Here is a 19,051-nt window from a genome sequence, read left to right as displayed (position 1 = left end):
CGGCCTCAGGGCCGGACCGTCCGGCCTCAGGGCCGGACCGTCCGCTTGCTCATTTTTGGTTCGAACATATGCCCCCCTGCCTTTTGGTGGAGCTGGGCGAACCAAAAGCAACTAACTCGATGTGATCACATCAGTTCTCTTAGGCATCTTGCCACATACTAGGATGGTACTGTTTGAGGAAACGCCCATTCAAAGCCTTTGGTAAATCCTTGCCTTGTAATGTTTGTAGCAAATAGGCATTACCAGACATTACCTGTTTTACTTTATAAGGACCCTCCCAGCTTGGCGACCACTTTCCAAACTTCCGGTCTTTATTCCTCAGAGGCAAGATGGTCTTCCACACCAGATCCCCTACTTGAAATGACTTTGCTTTGACCTTCTTATTGTAGGCCCTGGCTACCATGATCTTGTCCTTTTCTATCGCTCCCAAAGCTATCATCCTCTTGTCGGTCACCTCATCAATATTATCCATCATTGAATTATAATAATCAGCAGCAGTTAGATCATTTTGTCTGGCAAACCTGACAGCATTCAAACTTATTTCCACAGGTAACACTGCTTCCTGTCCATAGACAAGCTCAAAAGGAGATACTTTAGTAGCACTATGTTTAGATATTCTATGAGCCCATAAAGCTTCAGACAAAATCTTATGCCAATGTTTAGAATTATCAGATACCTTCTTCTTTATCAAATTAATCAATGTCCTATTACTAGACTCGGCCTGTCCATTGGCCTGAGCATAATATGGAGACGAATTAAGCAGCTTAATTCTGTATAATTCAGCAAATTCACGCACCTCCTTTGACATAAAAGAAGTACCTTGATCTGTAGTCAAGGTCTGGGGAATGCCGAATCTATGAATAATATGCTCAGTTATGAACTCAATTACCTCCTTGTGCGTCATGTTCTTTAGAGCAACGGCTTCAGTCCATTTGGTGAAATAGTCAGTGGCAACTAACACAAACCGATGCCCCTTTGATGATGAAGGATGAATTTCTCCAATAAAGTCTAATCCCCATCCTCTGAATGGCCAAGGCTTGATGATAGGATGTAATTCGGCTGCAGGGACCAACTGTAGGTCGCCGAATTTTTGACACACTTGGCACCCCTTGTAGTACTTGAAACAATCAGCTGTCATACTAGGCCAATAAAAACCAGACCTTCGCAACAACCACTTCATCTTTGGAGCTGATTGATGGGTACCACAAATTCCTTCATGTACTTCGGCCATGGCTAATATAGCATCATCTGGGCCCAAGCACTTAAGCAGGACATCATTAACCGTTCGGCGGTAAAGTTCATCACTCATCAAAACATACTTAAAAGCTGTTCGCCGAATGTTCTTATCTGTCCTGATATTGGGATTTTGCAAATAATTAAGTATAGGTGTCCTCCAATCACTTGCATCGGCTTCATTGTCAGCCGAATCAATTAAGAGAACCTTTCTGGTAACCTCTGACGGTCCAGCGTCAACACGCGGACGGTCCACGACCTGGGAATTTGGCTCTGCACTGGTTATCAGATTTTCAGTTTTGTGAAATTTCCCTCTCTTTATCTGATAACCCGATGCATCTTGTGCCAAGTCGTTAGCTCTATGATTCTCAACTCTAGAGATATGCCGAATACTGAATTCGTCAAAAGAATGGATTATGCTCCAACATTTCTCAAGATAGTTATTTAGAGTACCATCAAGACATTGATATTCTTCTAACACTTGTTGGACAACCAGCTGAGAATCACCAAATACCTTCACATGTTTTACTCCCATACCATTTAAAAGTTCTAAACCGAATAGGAGGGCCTCATATTCAGCTTGATTATTAGTGCAATACGTTTTCAATCGGCTAGAGAAGTCAAAGGAGACATTACTTGGTGAAACAAGCACAATGCCAATTCCTTGCCCTTCATTGCAAACCGATCCATCAAAATATAAAGTCCAAGGAGTAATAGTGAGGTATGATATGTCTAGTTCATGAATATCATTAACCCGATGTTCTACAATAAAATCCGCTACGACTTGGCCTTTCATAGATTTCAATGGTTCATAAGCCAAGTCATATTCTATGAGTGCATAAGCCCACTTACCAATTCTACCACTCATAATTGGGTTATGCAACATGTACTTGATTACATCGGCTTGACCAGAAACAGTGCAATGACTAGACAGTAAATAACATCTACATTTGGTGCATGCATAAAACAAGCATAAGCATAACTTTTCAATAAAAGTGTACCTTGTTTCAGCATCCACCAACCTTCGGCTTAGATATGTCACCACATGCTCCTTCCCCTCAGTTTCTTATGTCAGAACAGCCCCAATAACCTTGTCTTCAGCTGCAATGTATAATCTGAACGGTGCTCCTACTTGTGGTGCTTTTAACACGGGTGCCGAAGACAAGTATTTTTTAATGAGATCAAATGCTTCCTGCTGCTCTGCCCCCCAAGTGAATTCAGCATCATTTTTAAGCCGAAGGATAGGGGTGAAGGCATCAATCTTCCCGGCTAAGTTAGAAATAAACCTTCGTAAATAATTCACCTTGCCGAGAAACCTCTGCACTTCGACCTTACACGTCGGAGGCCCCACATTCCGAATAGACTTGATTCGGTCAGGGTCTATTTCTATACCATGTTCATGGATGACAAATCCTAAAAACTTACCAGTCGACACTCCAAAAGCACATTTATGTGGGTTCAATTTTAAACCATACCGACGCATTTTATCAAAGGCTTTGCGCAAATCAGCTATATGAGAGCTAAACTCAGCCGATTTGACTACAATATCATCAATGTAGACTTCCACAGTGTTTCCTAACAATTCATGGAAGATCAGATTCATAGCCCTCTGATAAGTAGCGCCAGCATTTTTAAGACCGAATGTCATGACAACCCATTCAAATAAACCAATGAAGCCTGGACATATAAAGGCCGTTTTAGACGCATCTTCTTCGGCCATGAAAATCTGATTATATCCGGCATTACCATCAAGGAAGCTAATAATTCTATTTCCTGATGCATTATTGATTAATGTGTCGGCTATGGGCATGGGATATTCATCTTTAGGAGTTGCTTTATTTAAATTACGAAAATCAATGCATACTCTAAGCTTACCTGACTCCTTCTTCTCCACCGGCACAATATTGGAGACCCACTCTGCGTATCTGCAAGGTCTAATAAAATTAGCTTCTAGCAGCCGGTGGATTTCGTCCTTGATTCGTGGGAGAAGATCTGGACGAAATGTTCTAGCTTTCTGCTTGAAAGGTCTGAAACCAGGCTTAATAGGCAGCCGATGTTCGACAATTTCTCGGCTTAGTCCAGGCATTTCAGTGTAATTCCAAGCAAAACAATCTGAATATTCCTTCAATAGACCGATCATCTCATTTCTAGAATCGGTCTCCAGGGTCTTGTTTACAAAAGTCGGCCTTGGAGTTTTACCATCTCCTATGTCAATCTCCTCCAAAGGATCGGCCGATGTAAACCCCTGTCCTAGTTTATCAAGATCTCTGAATTTCTCTATCATGTCCCCCACAGAGGGATCAGATCGGCCTTGGAGTTTTACCATCTCCTATGTCAATCTCCTCCAAAGGATCGGCCGATGTAAACCCCTGTCCTAGTTTATCAAGATCTCTGAATTTCTCTATCATGTCCCCCACAGAGGGATCAGATGATCTTTGTGTGATGGCGGACTTTCCGGTCTCGGGGACCGGATCATCCGTAATACTGTCTTTTCGCTATGGTAGATGTTCGGTCTTAAAGTCCGAACTCTTTTGTGAAAAACCAGACCATCCGGCCTTGGCGGCCGAACTGTCCGTGACCAAAGACTCATGAACTTTGTGTGTATTCATCATTTAACTTTATTTAGGATTTAGCCGATTCTCCATCGGCTCTAGCATTACAGGAATGAAACCTTTCTTATCTATACTTATGAATTGATAATCAGAAAAGTCTACTCCTGTGAGACATGTAGCAGTCTCATAAGTCCAGAGTACAGGGGCATCGGCCACAGCGATGCAGACCGATACATCAGCATGTACTTGTTCTATGTCATCGCATACCCATTGTATCAGCATTTGATGTAATGTAGAAGGTATACATTGATTGGCGTGAATCCAATCTCTGCCTAGGATTAAACTGTAATTTCCTTCTACATCAGCGACGAAGAATGCAGCAGCAAGGGTCTTAGTCCCGATGGTTAATTCAACGGACGTGACTCCCCTGGCTTTGATCGAACTATCAGTTCCAACACCGCTGAGGGTCATGTTAGTCTTGACAAGTTCGTCATCTTGTTTACCTAATTTTCTGTATAATGAATAAGGCATTAGATTTACAGCCGCCCCTCCATCTACCAACATCTTAGCAATCGGTATCCCATCAATGTGGCCGCGTACGAAGAGCGGCTTTAAATGCTTTACCGATTCTTTTGGTTTAGTAAAGGCGGCTTCTTTAGGACCAAAATCAAACTGGGCAACAACAGGTTCATCGTCGCCGATAATAGTACAATCAGCAGAAAATGTAATAATATTTACATCCATACCTGGGTGTTCTGGAGAAGCCTCGTAGTCGACCAGGTCTTCTCCCAGCAGGTCGTCCTCTTCCATTGATGTTGTCGTGTCGTTGGAGGCTTCCTGGTGAACGGCGGACGGTCCGCGTACGGTGGCCGGACGGTCCGCGCCTGGTGCAGGTTGTCCAGAGACTTCCTGGTGAACGGCGGACGGTCCGCGCGTAAGGGCCGGACGGTCCGCGCTTGGTGCAGATTGACTTTCTATTTCTGTGGCCGTTTGTTTTTTCTCGACGGCCTTCGGTCTCCATTTCTTTTGCGGTGGCGGGTATAATGGATGTGTGTCATTAAATGTCTTTTCCGCCTCTTTCTCCTGGCTCTCTTTTGCTCTTAGGCGCTGTAATTTTCTCTTTTGGGATCGTGTCAATCCCGCTGGGCACCATCGAGGCATGGAGTATTTTGGATCGGCTGTTTTGATGGTAGCCGTATCCTTTTCGGTTGTGTTGGCCGATTCGCCGAAAATCATCGGCCCTTTATTGTCTCCCTGTATGACAACATCTGCGGTGCCTATTTTGATGATGTCCCCTTTTGTTGTTTTTTGAGTTGCTGGAGGCATATGCCCCCCTGCCGGATTGGTCGGCCTTGAAGGCCGAGTAGTCCGGCAATCCTGTTGGGTTTGTGCCTGGTGACCGGATTGAGCAGTGCTCAATCGGTCTTGTACTGGTGGCGTCAACCTGTTGAAAACAGATGTTTGGGGTGCCCCCCAGGCGGGGTACTGTGGCATCCCAAATGGATATGGTGGCATGCCCCACATTTGATTTGGGACATATGGCGGAGGTAAATATGTGTATGGATATGGCATAGGTGGATATGGAGGTGGAGTTGTCCATGCAGGTATGTTAGGTCTCACTTGTATAGTATGACCTTTCATTTCTTCCGATTGGTGGGGTGGTCCAATCAGCCTGACCTGGCGCTGCTCATGCATGGGTGAGCGGGGTCGCTTTGATGGCCGGTTACTGGGGCCGGCCTTCTTTTTAACGTATTTAGACAGTAATTGATCAAAAGTTGGGCCGGTTTTAACCAACCGACCAGCTGCCTTGAATGTATTTGTTTTCCACGTACCTATCTCTGGTCGTCGTGGTTTGAAAGTACGTGGTCGTCGTAAGTCCTGAGTACGGTCGGACTGTCCGCCGGAGCTCTCCGGACCGTCCGGTGGGGTCCCGGACCGTCCGCGCCTACGTGTCGGACCGTCCGGGATACGCAGCACGGGTTCCTGCATCTGTCTCCCTGTCTGCGCTTGCCCCCCAGTACTGGAGGCTGTGATGGTCACCTTTTGGGTCTCCCCTCCATCGGGAGTCTTCTCGGCTACCACTTTTCTGCAAGAAACTTTATGATCCTCATCGGCCTTTTTAGAATTGCCGATGATTGCCTCTTTGCCTTTGCTTTTATCGGCCGTGTTTGGCCGAACCAGGACTTTCTTGCCCTCAAAGTCGATCACGTTCATTGGAAAGGGCTCTGTATCCACCTGCATTTCCTGAAATTTCAATCGTCCCTCATTAATGGCCGATTGAATCTGTCGTCGGAATACATTACAATCATTAGTGGCATGAGAAAATGAGTTATGCCACTTGCAGTACGCACGACGTTTTAGCTCGTCAGCGGATGGAACAATGTGATTTATTTTAATATTGCCATTTTTGAGTAATTCATCAAATATTTTATCACACTTACCAACATTAAACGTAAACTTAACCTCCTCTTGCCGTTTCTTTTGAACCGGCTGCAAGGAGGAACAAGCCGAAGATTTGGCCTGTTTTGGCCAAACCATTTCAGCAGCATATACTTCTGCTGATTCGTCATCTGAGCTACTTTGGTCGCATTCTACTATATGTACGTTGTGACGCATTGCTTTAGCAGTTTCTTTGCTCCGGCTTTCGCAAGCCAAAGCCCTCTGGTGTAACTGTGCTAGTGTAAAAAATTGGATGCCTTCTAATCTCTCTTTTAAATAATATCGTAGACCATTAAAGGCTAATCCTACTAGCTGTTTTTCTGCTAAATGAATTTGAAAGCATCGGTTTCTTGTATCACGGAATCTCCGGATGTAATCATTAACCGATTCGTCTTTTTGTCTGTCGCAATGACACTAAATCTACCAAATCCAATTCATAATCACCGGAGAAAAAATGATCATGAAATTTTTGTTCTAGATCCCCCCATGATGAAATGGAATTAGGAGGCAAAGTGGCATACCATGCAAACGCGGTTCCTGTTAGCGATAATGAAAATAAACGTACGCGAAATGCCTCTGTGTCGGCCAATTCTCCCAATTGTGCTAAGAATTGGCCTATATGTTCACGTGTGTTTTTCCCTTGATCACCCGAAAATTTTGCGAATTCGGGTATCCTGGTTCCCTGTGGGTATGGGTGGTGATCAAATCGGCTGTCATAAGGTTTCCGATATGATTGCCCCCCAGGGACCATGCTTACTCCGAGCTTATCTCGGAACGCCCCGGCTATTTCTTCCCTTACTATATCAATGGCAGTCGGTGCGAGACCACCGGCTCTCTGGTCAAACATAGGTGAGGTTGGCTGGACATTAGCATGTTGTCTTTCTCCCCATTGGTTTGAGTTACGTGGTGCATTTTCATTTGCCCTATATGGGTCATAGGTTTGATCGTTTCTTTCCAGCCTTCTAGGTGGGGCCGGAAAGCTTTCCTGGGCTTTGGATCCTGAATTAATGGGCTAGTGCATCGCATAGTGTGATGGGAAGTGTTGCTGGGACGGGCGAGGATTCATGTAATAATCCTCCTCAAAAGACTCATGCGCGGACTGTCCGGATACGTACCCGGACCGTCCGTGGTTATATGCGGACCGTCCGTCGTTGTATGCGGACCGTCCGACTGGGTAGTTTGGGTTCTGTGCCGTGTGTGGTGGCTCGGGCGCATATCTAGGTAACTCATTAAAAATAGGCCCGACTGTTGCTGGCCCGGACGGTCCGCGCTCACGTGCGGACGGTCCGGGCATGTGCAGATCGGCTGGTTTGCTGCCGATTTGCGGTTGCTTAGGGTATGTGTCCATCGGCATCCCATAAAGGGGTTGTGACTGGTCGTGACAACCTGTAGCCGATGTGTTACACGTGTTATCTCCTAACTCAACCTCGTGCGAAGGAAAATTTGCAGTATTAGATTTATCAAATGCACGTACTAGTCTCTTAAGATCGCTTTGCATACCCCCTATGATGTTCTGCATTTGTTCACGCTGATCTTCTACATAATTTCTAAGAGATTGCAGATCGTTGGTATTACTTACACTGGGGATATCTGGCGTGGGTTGGAGCGAAGCCGGATCCGTCGCCCGATGTCGGACGACCTTGTTATTCCTGTCCACTTTGAAGTTGGCCAAGAACTTTGCTTTCGCCTCCTGGATCATCCGCTCCTTGTGCTCCTCAAACTGGAGCTGCTCGTCAGCCGGCAAGGTTTACTAAGTCGGCTCTATGATGTTGCTTGGAGAAATATCAGAGCTATCCCTTGAACCGGCCATTGAGGGCCGATTTGATAAGCTTAGATATGTCTTCCCCAGCGGAGTCGCCAAAAAGTATGTTGACGCCTTTTTGGAGCGCCAAACACTCAACAAAAACCGTGGCGGTGCCTTCTGCACAGGGGCGGACGGTCCGCGCGCAGGGGCCGGACGGTCCGCGGCCTGGTGCGAGGCGCGGTGGTGCTCTCTGCGCAAGGGCGGACTGTCCGTGGCCTGGGGCCGGACGGTCCGCGGCCTGGTGCGCGACTAGGGCTCCTGCCTGACGGCCGGACGGTCCGCGCCCTGGGGCCGGACGATCCGCGCGTACGCAGGGACGGCGGAAGATCGCCGACGGCGCCTGGATCTCGCTCCCGGGAGGGACCCCGTCGGGGAGTAGAGATCCTAGGTGGTGTCTAGGCTCGGGTAGACCGACCTAGACTCCTCTAATCGACGTAGAGTCGAGGAGAGGCGGAGAATTTGGGGATTGGAAGGCTAAACTAGGGCTAAACTAGAACTACTCCTAAGATAAAATGCGAAATAGAAGTTGTATTGATTCGATTGTTGATGATCACAAATCGGCCGTAGACCTCTCTATTTATAGAGGAGGGGGGCTGGACCCTTTACACAACTGATTCCGAGCTAATCCCGCGAATATAGCTAACAACCGTAGCACAAAACTCGGAACCCTAATCTATTCTGCGCACGCGCGGACCGTCCGGCCCACAGGCGCGGACCGTCTGGACCGCGGACCGTCCGGCCTCAGGGCCGGACCGTCCGCTTGCTCTTTTTTGGTTCGAACAGTGATGAATAAAAAGAGACACCACGTTCATCAAGAGGATCAGAAATTACAAGATTACTAAATAAGGAAAATATAATCAAGGTTGAATTTATAACAATCTAATAATAAAAATAAACAAAATATTTAAAATAATATACACTGTTTGATTTTGTCATGATCTAAAGATCGAGAATAAATAGAGTAGCAGAAAAAATATGTACCATTAGATATTATGTTGATCTAACGGTTGAGAATGACTAAAGTATCAATATCAAATACAACCACTGATAATAAATTATACGGTTAACTAAGAAATAAATCTATATTATTGAGTTTTATGATAATCTAACGACAATAATAAATAAGGTACCTAAACCATTGATTCTCAGATTTTTTTGCGGTGGGTTCCACAGTTTTTTCGTTTTCCCCCCATCCGTTAGACCATTGCGCTTATTTTCTTTTCACCAGCGTTGTTAGGGGGTGTTTCGATCATGGGGACTAGCATATTTATACTGTAGCAAAATATAGACCAATCATAGATTAGTTATGCTTAATAGATTCGTCTTGTGAATTAGCCATGACTGATGCAATTAGTTTTATAATTAGCGTTTATTTAGTGTCCATGTTTGACATCCAAAACTATAAAAAATTCAGACTAAACTTTAGTCCGAAGATTCAAACACCTCATTAGTTGATTAGTTTTTTTTCTCCATCCGTGTTGTTATGCATTTTTAGTCAGTTGCGATTTTCCACCTTTAGCCTTTTTTCATCTGCATTGATTGTTGATCAGTTTATATTTTTTCTACTCTCAGTATGAATCTAACAAAAAAGTATTGATGTAAAATACAGGATTCTAAAATCAAGAGATTAAATAAAAAAGGGGAAAATGTGTCCTCAGATTTTTATGGTGATTTAACCGAGAATAAATAGGCTACCTATGTCAAATATAACACCTAGAAATTACAAAAAATAAAAAATAAAGAATATGTATAATTAAATTTATGATAATATAATAAAATACAAGGCCTGAAATTACACGATTAAGTAAAAAATAAAATATGCATAGTTAGATCTTATGATGATAAATATAACACCAAGAATAAATAGTGTATCAAATTATAAGGTCTAGAAATTATGTGGCTAATTGGGAAAATATAGAAATGTGCGCCGTTGAACATGATGATCTGTCGACCATGAATAAAAAGAACATATCAAATACAAGTCTAAAAATTACAATACTAATAAGAAATAAAAATATCATCGTTGCATTAGTTAAGAATAAATAATGTATCCATATCAAATACAATTAATAAATAACCCAATTTAGTTCATATTCAATATGACCAGAAAATATAATCTAATATAGATATAAATAAAGGAAATATAGATTAGTGTAAATTAAAGCTTTTATAGATGACAACTCAATTGCATATGAATTAAATGATGCCAAGAAATAATTCTAGAAATATTGGCCCTAAAGCAAAGAAATATGTACTAAAAATAGTAAAAAAAGATTTCTTGTGCTCTTTGATAATATCATTGAAGTTGTCAAATATCAAGTGACAGCATTAATGGTTGATGAGCATTGATTGTGAAGAACAATACTTTAGTCGTAGCTTTAGACAACGTCTAGTGAATAACAAAAAAAAATAGACGAACAAATATTTATATTGGAAAATAGATAGTAATATATTTTAAAACTTCATTAGATTCACTATGATTCGATGATACCATGGAGTATACCAAAACACTTGCAATGGCAAAACAATACGAACTCAATAATACCATCGAGTATATCAGAACACTTGCAATGACAAAACAATACCAAGAAAATTGAAATTCTAACCAATATCAGTTCCATGACCAAAATCGGTTGAGACCACAACTGGTGAGAAACTCGTTTGTGAACATATTATGCCCCCATTGCGATAGCTAGTCTAATACAAAGTCATGCAAGAATTTTGAAAAATGTGGAGATGAGATAATGAGGTGGCAGAAAGATGTTGTTGTTTTGCCAAACCACCACCTAATAAACTAAAGTTTATGTGATAAGGTTGACATCATTATATGCTAATGATTGGCATACAACTCATAAATTTTCTTTTATTATGTATACAAAATAAGAAATTACTGATTTGTACGATACATCTAAAAGAAACACATTGTATAAGTTTGTCTATTAAGGTAACTAGTGATTACGTAGAATTTAAAAGTGGTGATAGACTCATAACAAGGAACTACAAGATAAGAATCAAACAATACTACATGAAAAAACTATAGAATCATAATATAAGAAGCAAGATCATCTCAAATTTTAATATATACGAGAGCTAAGGAACTAGACAAATACTTGTGAAGGATAGAATAGATGACCAGAGTAGAGATATATAGGAGCCAATACAATTCTTTGCACTAAGGCAATCTTGATTTGATTCTCAAATTTACCCCCCTCCCAAAGGTTTAAAACTAAGGATACCTCAACCAATAGATGGTTGGATGTCTTTAACAAGTTCTTGAGATGAATATGAAGCTACCAAAACAAACGAAACTCAATTTAACATTGAAGATCCAAGAAAGAACCAAAGGATAATCTTACTAGGCAAAGCGGCAGTGCCGCTCCTCTGGCCGTCAATGTCAGAGCGCGGTAGTGTCGTGCATGCGGTGCCACTTGAGCAAACTTGTTCTGATTGAGATTAAACTTTGTATGTAGTGAGATTGAGAGAAGATTATATGGTTCGAAAAGTTTGAACTCCAAAAGATCAATACTTGAGAATCACATCACATAACTCAAACTCGAATTAGGGTTTTTTCAAATAGTATAACTCGGATAGAGACTTGTCCATGACTTGAATCAGACCATACCAGAGGTGGCAATGATCCCAGAACAGTTTCACAACACAATTTTAACCTCCTCAAACCCCTTCTCCAACTTGGTAAGCAAAGATTCGAGCCCAAAAACTGAATCAAAATAGTGAGGGATAGGGAATTCAACTCAAAAAACCAAAACAAACCAATTGACACATGGATTACATAGTGTAGTTAAGGCCATATAGAAGCAATAAGTAAAAAACTCATATGGATCTAATATCGTGCCTCCAATCATACCCACACCGCTAGTCTGCACTGCGTCCTGGACTCCTTGTCCTATCGGCAGCCTTTGTAGCGGTCGTTGGAACATCAGCGCACCGCCCGATGCCCCTGGCAGAAAGCTACTAGTGGTACCTGTGTCGTTGCAAAAGCTGCGTTTCCTCATCATCCCCGCACGACCTTGCCCTGGCTGGCTGGCTGGCAGTGGACAAGGCATGAAGGCAACCGATAGTGTGTACTCCCTCCGTCCAAGTTTTTAACTGGCGTTTTAGCTCATTTTATTTGTCCAAAATTATATGTCGTTCATGGTCTACACCTCGATGCCACCGTAGTTATCTCCTCGTTTCACACACCCATTCGCTTCGTTCCCACACCAACAGACTCTTGGCCTCCTCTCATCCACGCGATAAATCCCAGCAACCGGAGTATGAGTGAGAGCATAGGACAATCAACTGAACATTTATTGTCAAAAAAGAAAAGTTGAACTTTCGCCTGCAGTCCTGCTTCGTTCTCTATCATGTGCATCCCTAATGGCATCCTGGTCCTTCCGGACAGCTGTTTGGAAGAGAGTCTCAACAACTAACTACTACAAGGTACTAGATTCTGGCGATTCTTCAGCCACTATCCGGCAGCTCTACTACATGCGGATTTCAGAGAGGTCATCATTCCGATCCAAAACTTCATGAGGCTGCGTTGGTTTGTTCAGGATTGGGGCAGGAATGGTTACAGGTGATCAAAGCCTATACAAATTAGATAAACATTCCTGGTTGAATTGGTTCTAGGTCACGATTCCGAAACAAACGAACACACCCTAATGCGGATTTTAGGTGAACTTAGCACCTCAGCTAGCTACAGCTCGGGACACATTTTCAGTGCAGTCCAGGACTCCAAGAGGGGGGAAAACAGTCTTTTACAAGACCACACCAGCGGGGTCTCATGCCATGTTCATGTTCTTCCTTGTCGTGTCTCTGTCAGTTTAGATTCGGTACGTAGCCCATTGCACCGCCAGTGTTTGTCCTTTTGCTCCTCCTGGTCGGGACCAATCCGCTATTGGGCAGCTTGCACTGCTTCCCTTGTGTGCATGCCAGTGGAATGCGGGGACGGATAGAAGACGACAGCCCATCGCTATTGTTGAAAGGTAGGAAGAGTACGTGTCCTATGTCCTATCCCCCATCCCCACTCAATTACTGGAGTACTAGTATTTGATTCCAGGCAATCGGCAAATGATGCCAGCTACTAACATTTATCGTTTGGTGATGGCTATTGGGCTATTGGCCAGTAGACAAAACATGCACTGCGCGACAGTGACCATTTTGTGCTGTATTTGCCGCAAAATCGCTTTCTGATGCTGATGGAAGTCGAGTGGATCGCACTGTTTCGACATTTTTTTCCAGCATATCCGACGGTACAGTCAGAATTTTGTGACATTTTCCTTGGCTTGTCTTCCTCCTTTATTCGCCGGCTGAAAATAATGGGCGGAGGAGGTGCAGGTGCCAAAAGGGAAATACGAAAGATAGCACAAGTAACCGTTTCACTATCGGTGCGTTTGGTGTGGAGCGCCAAACTTGCAACCAAATTAGTGGTGGTCAATTCGTAACGTTTAGTTACCATACGGCTGCATGCTTTGCTCGAGACAAATGCCGTCTACACAGCCGGCGAACTTTTCATGATCAGAACATCAAGTTCGGAATAGTTAGACGATAGACAGGTCAGCCGGATTCTGTACATTACTTGTTTGTTCAAGAAAAACCGTTGAACAAGTTCTAAGCGTACCCCTCCAGAATCTGATAATCCTGAGGGAAGTCATTGGACTAGGGGTGGAAACGAGCCGAGCTCGACTCGGCTCACTGCGGCTCGCTCATGCAACGAGCCGAGCTCGGCTCGGCTCACCAGGGCGAGCTCGAAAACGAGGCTCGGCTCGCTCCTGGCTCGTGAGCCGGCTCGCCGAGCCAACGAGCCTAGCCATAAACGTAAAACTGCTCTCTAAATTATAATATAAAATTTTAAAAATATTTTAAATAACATATTTTAAATTTCTAAAATAGATATATCACTAATATAATATAGAAAATAGATTATTTTTGTATAGTAATCTTAAATAACATAAATTAATTGTCCACTCGGTACTAATATTATATACTAATTATGATTTTATGTAACAAATTGTTGTTGGGTCGAGCCACGAGCTAGCTCGCGAGCTGCACCGAGCCGAGCTGGCTCGCTCTTTTCACGAGCCACAAAAACAGACTCGGCTCAGGCTCGTTCTGAGTGTCGAGCCGGTCCGAGCCAAGCTGCTGCGAGCCCGAGCCAGCTCGTCGAGCTCGAGCTTTTTTTCCAGCCCTAAATGGGACGATGACAAGTCCTAGTTTAGATTTTTATGACATTCATATAAAAGGGATCACAGAACATCATAAGTACAACAAAACAATGTGCACCCGGAGACAGAACTGATCCCAGTACTGTACTTTCTATTTACCCACTTCGCACAATTTGTTGTTTTTATGTCAAAATCTGTGCTGGGCTGCTCTTTGATATCTTAACAAGGAGATTATCTCTCCATTATGTTAACTATCTCCTAAAATGAATACCCCCCAAAAAAACAGAAAACAAACTCCACCAGATTCACAGGGCAAATGGGTAGGCAGTCACATCTGCCGATCATGCCATATAATCATTCCAACTCTTTTATTTGACGTTATTGCTATTGTTCGCTGCCATCGAGAGTCCAGTATGTCTTCACAACAAGGAGGAGCTTCTCACGGACGAGCGGACCATCTTCGTGATCCACGATCTGGCTATTCCATCTCATCCCGTCCGCCATGCTCTTTATCTTCACTAAGAGGTCCACGTCATCTCTGATGATGACCGTGCCCTCTGGCCTCAGAATTCTGTCCATTTCGAGCAGAATGTTCTCCGCCTCACATCTTGCAAAGCAGAGGATTTTACAGTCGTTAACTGAGGGGTAAAATGTTATCTAGAAAAATGAATTCGCAGTAATAGCAATTGATATTTCCAAGATTAGAAATTCATGGGAGTAGATGTACATAAAGCAGACATGACAGAGGTTATTAAACTGTGGCAGGACAAATTTTCGCTAAAATAGATAGAGAACAAGAGCAGAAACAGTTCAGTGACAGACTGAGTTCTACTGCAATAAGTATGTTTTTACCTGCCATTGTACAGTGTGAACACTGTATCTGCATGAATGAGGTCGTAGGTCCGGGGATAAGTGGACATGCCCTCACACCTGAAGTGAATTCAGATAGAGATCTCAGATCAGGTAATGACGAATATATAACCGTCTACAACGAAGGAGTCATGTTTGCAGTACGAATATGTACCAGTCCTGGTAGCTCCCAATGAGGCCACGCTCGTATATTACCCCAAGGGTTGTTGAGTTCCCCACAGTAGGGACCATGTTCATGACCCACAAGGGGTCATTCACCAATGCCGCAGCGAATCCGCCAAACTTTGCATTCATATCCAGTAAGTTGCGGTACCGGCCTTTCTGGCCGAGTTGAGCAATCACGGACTTGTAGTGCCCAACTCTCTTCTTCCATAACTCAGTATCTTCCACAAACATCTCTTCCGTGACCCCCTCGATGCTGCCACTGGCAATCCTGGGCGGCACTGCAGTGAGCCGCTCCGGCCATTTCTTCAACGAGCCGCCAGCAACCTCCTTTAAGTCACTGACCTCTGGTAGTGGAGTTATGCAAGCCTCCATCTTGTCGTACCTAAAATCAATCACATGAGTAAGGTTAGTGATTTACCATAGAGTACCATGAGTCGAATTAAAAATGGTTAGCATGGTGCTGTACGTACCAGGCAGCATCTGGGTTTTTGTTAGAACAGAAGGGCGGTGACTTGATAACTTTGTGGATGGCCTTGCAATGAATGTGGTTAGTTGGTTTCTGCCAGATAGCAATGTCGCCCTCCTCCTTGATCTTCTTCCAACATAGGCTCCTGGCAACTGCCTCGATGGCTTTCTGCTCTGCGTCCAGGTCTTCTTTAGTCCTGTCCCACCCCTTCCAGTGTTTCTTCCAGTTTATTGGTGGTCCAGACAAAATCCAATAACCTCCAGGACGCAGGATACGATCAACCTCTATCAAGTACAGCCCGTCTGCACATACATGGGAGCAAGAAGCGATGAGTAATCAACTCAAGACACTGAAGGCTCGGGACAGTAATTCAACATACCGTAAAGCTGCCATGGGATGAGGCAACGAGAGCAATGCGCCATGTCAAAGGAACGTGCCGGATAAGTGAGTTGATTGGAGGCAAGGACCCCAATCATCGCCGGCACACCACGCTCTAGTGCAAACTGAACCTGCGCCTCGTGGGAGTCTCGCGGGGCGAAGGACATGGCAAGGATGTTGCGTGACAGCAAGTAGGCTCCCCAGCTCGCCACCTGCACAAAATGATCCTGATCGTCAGTACTCTCTCCGAACATTTAGGATACCAAATAATACTCCGTTTGGATGTAGATATTGGAGCACAGACTTAGGGAATCAGTTTTCTAGAATTCTATTGTTTGGTTACACATGCAATTGAGATTTGGAATCAAAGTCCCAATTCATTGGAATTGGACTATAACTAAAAACTCTCTCCCAATACAGAGTAAGTGGAATTGGACCACACAATTCCATACTCCAATTCAATTCAGTGACATCTAAACAATAGAATTGGAATTACATCTCATTTCAATAACATGGCTGATTTGTAATTGAACTCAATTCAATTACATGCACTTCAATATCGACATCCAAACGGAACATAAGTATTATTAAATTCTTTATCAATTATATTTTCATGGTATACCTATTAGATGTCATAAACCTTTATAGTTCTCTTTGTAAAGGTTAAGTGGTCAAACTTGAATTTTGGTCTAGTGGTCAAATTTGAGCCTTTGCTTGTAATTCTCTCTATAATTTTGGTCAAATGTCAAACTTGAGATACTTTGAATCTAAGAAAGTTAGTTGAAATGACTGTAATTTGGAGAAAGTTAGTTGGAATGACTGTAGATTGGAACCTGGAAGTAGTAATTTGAAACGGAGGGGATAAGAGTAAGAAATTCAGTTACCACACAGGTTTACTTCCCAAATCAAGGAGCACCATAATAGAAAAAAGGTACTACTGCAGATCCTATGCATTGAACAATCAGACCAAAATGCCAAGGTTAAGTTGGCGACAATCACAACTGTTTGGCGTGCTATCCTGCACGATAGCAATGCATAGAGGCGACCCGTTACAACGACGCCACACGCCAGTGGCATAAACAACAGATACACCTTCCTGATGTCCAATCAAGAATTCGATGATATCGCAACTGCAAATATATGGAACATCGATTGCATTTTCGTTACGTTCTCGGAAAAGTTCGATTTGCTGTGCATAGGATACTGCTGCATAGAAAAGGACAAGCATGTAGATATAGTTGACAGCAGCATTATTGCAGAGATTTCAAATCTACTCATCATACGCTTCAGCAGTGATCCGGCTCAGCCTGTCACAGCAAACAGCGTGTGACAGTTCACTGCAGCTTGACTACCGTTATTCGATGCTCTCTAATCGGGGCGGGCACGAGGTTTACCTGGGTCAGACCCGTTCACAGAGACAAAACCTCATACCCGACAAGCGGAGAAGGGATTGGAAACTTCCGACACCCGCCGCAACGCTAGCAAAATGCCATTCCCGACTCCCGAGAAGTCCGTTCGCTCAATTCCCCAATCTCTGACTGAAATTGACCTCGAATTTGTGCAGGCTTTCATAAACGCATTCTTGCGTGCACGTGATCATTTCGAGCAAATGGAGTGTGCGTTCACGTGCGGTCGCGATCGAGGTGGCTTACCCCGCAGCCGGTGTCAAGAGCGGTCCGGATGGATCCGTCGTGGAGGGGGATAAGCTTGCCGATGTCGTCGATGTAGGCGCCGGCGCCGCGAGGGAACATGGTGCCGCCCCCGGGGAAGCGGAACTTGTCGCCGTCGACGCGGATCCAATTCTGCACCGCCTTCTCGACGCTGAGCTCCTTGTGCGGCACGTTGGCGAACCAGGCGACGTCGCGGCTGGCCGGCCACGGGAACGGGTTGCGGTAGCCCTTGGGCGCCGGGACGAGGCACCGGAGGCGCTCGCCGGCCGCGGGGCAGTGGCGCTCCCGGTAGACGAGGCGGTCGCGGGGGAACCGCAAGGAACGCTCCACGTCCTCGCAGGGCGTGTACTCGGAGTACTTGGCGGGGCATGCTTCGTAGTTGCGATGGCGGAGCGCGCCCTCCGCCTCCACCCCCTCCGCCGTGTGGTGCGCGGCGAAGTCGAGCGGTCCCGCGGGGGGAGACGAGGAGGCGGTCGTCGGGGCGGGGGTGGCGCAGGAGACGGCGGTGGCGATAGAGACCGAGGAGGAGGAGTCGCCGGCGGCGGGCCCCGCGGAGAAGCCGCCGTGGTGCCAGATGCCGAGGAGGTAGGACAGCGAGCAGAGGACGGCGACGGCCGCGAGGTGGAGCATCGATGGGCGGCGCGCGGCCGCGGCCGCCGACGGGAGGAGCTTCGTGGCGGTCGCGCCCACCGCCATGGTGTTGACGGCCCTGCTGCTACTGCTGCTTCTTCTCTCCGGCTCCGCTGCCTGGCTGCTTTTCGTGGGTGCGCTCACTTAAAGCGCACGGCTGGCGGCTCGGACGTGTAGGCTGAGACGCGGGGAGGCCGTGAAAGGGAGTCGCGCCGCATGTGCGTTCGATTTGACACACGGGGGGAGACGGAGGAGGTAGAGAAGTGCGTTTTATTACGTGAATGAGGCAGACAGGAAGGCAGCCTCTGTTTTTTTTTTCATGCAAACGGTCGAGCCTTGCGAACACCTGGCGTGGTCCGGTGTTAACCTGGAAACTCCGGCAAGTGGAGTTGGCTGGCCTCCGTATTGCCACGGATGATAAGGCTCTTCATAAAAAGTTTTGTAACACTTTTGCTAACGACATCATCATAAGTGCTATAAAACTATGAATAAAACAATATCGCTCAATGCAATATTTCACGTCACTATTTTCAATTAAATATCGCAACTCAATGTGCAATAGAAATTAGTAAATTATGTGAATATGAAACAAATCACTTTCAATTGAGGTTTCACGCGGTTTCTAAGACCTTAAAAACGAGTTGACATGGTCTCGTCCCAATAGAACTAATTTCATCTCA

The 19,051-nt window shown here is 44.8% G+C and overlaps 1 protein-coding gene across 1 annotated transcript; it reads right to left on the bottom strand.

The window, feature by feature from the left end:
• Positions 1-14,238: 14,238 nt before the first annotated feature.
• LOC100384329 (uncharacterized) lies at positions 14,239-18,610 on the bottom strand. The gene is made up of 6 exons (XM_008670260.4): positions 17,724-18,610; positions 16,073-16,283; positions 15,698-15,995; positions 15,217-15,609; positions 15,045-15,122; positions 14,239-14,799 (listed from the first exon to the last, which is right to left on the bottom strand). Exons 1-6 carry the CDS (start codon positions 18,435-18,437, stop codon positions 14,577-14,579), a joined length of 1,917 nt encoding a protein of 638 aa, XP_008668482.1. The 5' UTR covers positions 18,438-18,610; the 3' UTR covers positions 14,239-14,576.
• Between the last annotated feature and the right edge of the window lie 441 nt (positions 18,611-19,051).

This window comes from Zea mays, chromosome 2 (assembly GCF_902167145.1).
Source record: "Zea mays cultivar B73 chromosome 2, Zm-B73-REFERENCE-NAM-5.0, whole genome shotgun sequence".
Taxonomy (NCBI): Eukaryota; Viridiplantae; Streptophyta; class Magnoliopsida; order Poales; family Poaceae; genus Zea; species Zea mays.
Note: the sequence above shows the minus strand (reverse complement) of the source record. Positions and strands in the feature narration are given on the sequence as shown.

What these genes read in the sequence shown, in the direction of transcription:
- LOC100384329 (XM_008670260.4), bottom strand. Translation starts at nt 18,437, where the DNA reads ATGGCGGTGGGCGCGACCGCCACGAAGCTCCTCCCGTCGGCGGCCGCG. An exon ending in CTCTTGACACCGGCTGCGGG is followed by an intron (nt 16,284 to 17,723) that starts GTAAGCCACCTC and finishes CATTTTGTGCAG; the next exon opens with GTGGCGAGCTGGGGAGCCTA. An exon ending in AAAAACCCAGATGCTGCCTG is followed by an intron (nt 15,610 to 15,697) that starts GTACGTACAGCA and finishes GATTGATTTTAG; the next exon opens with GTACGACAAGATGGAGGCTT.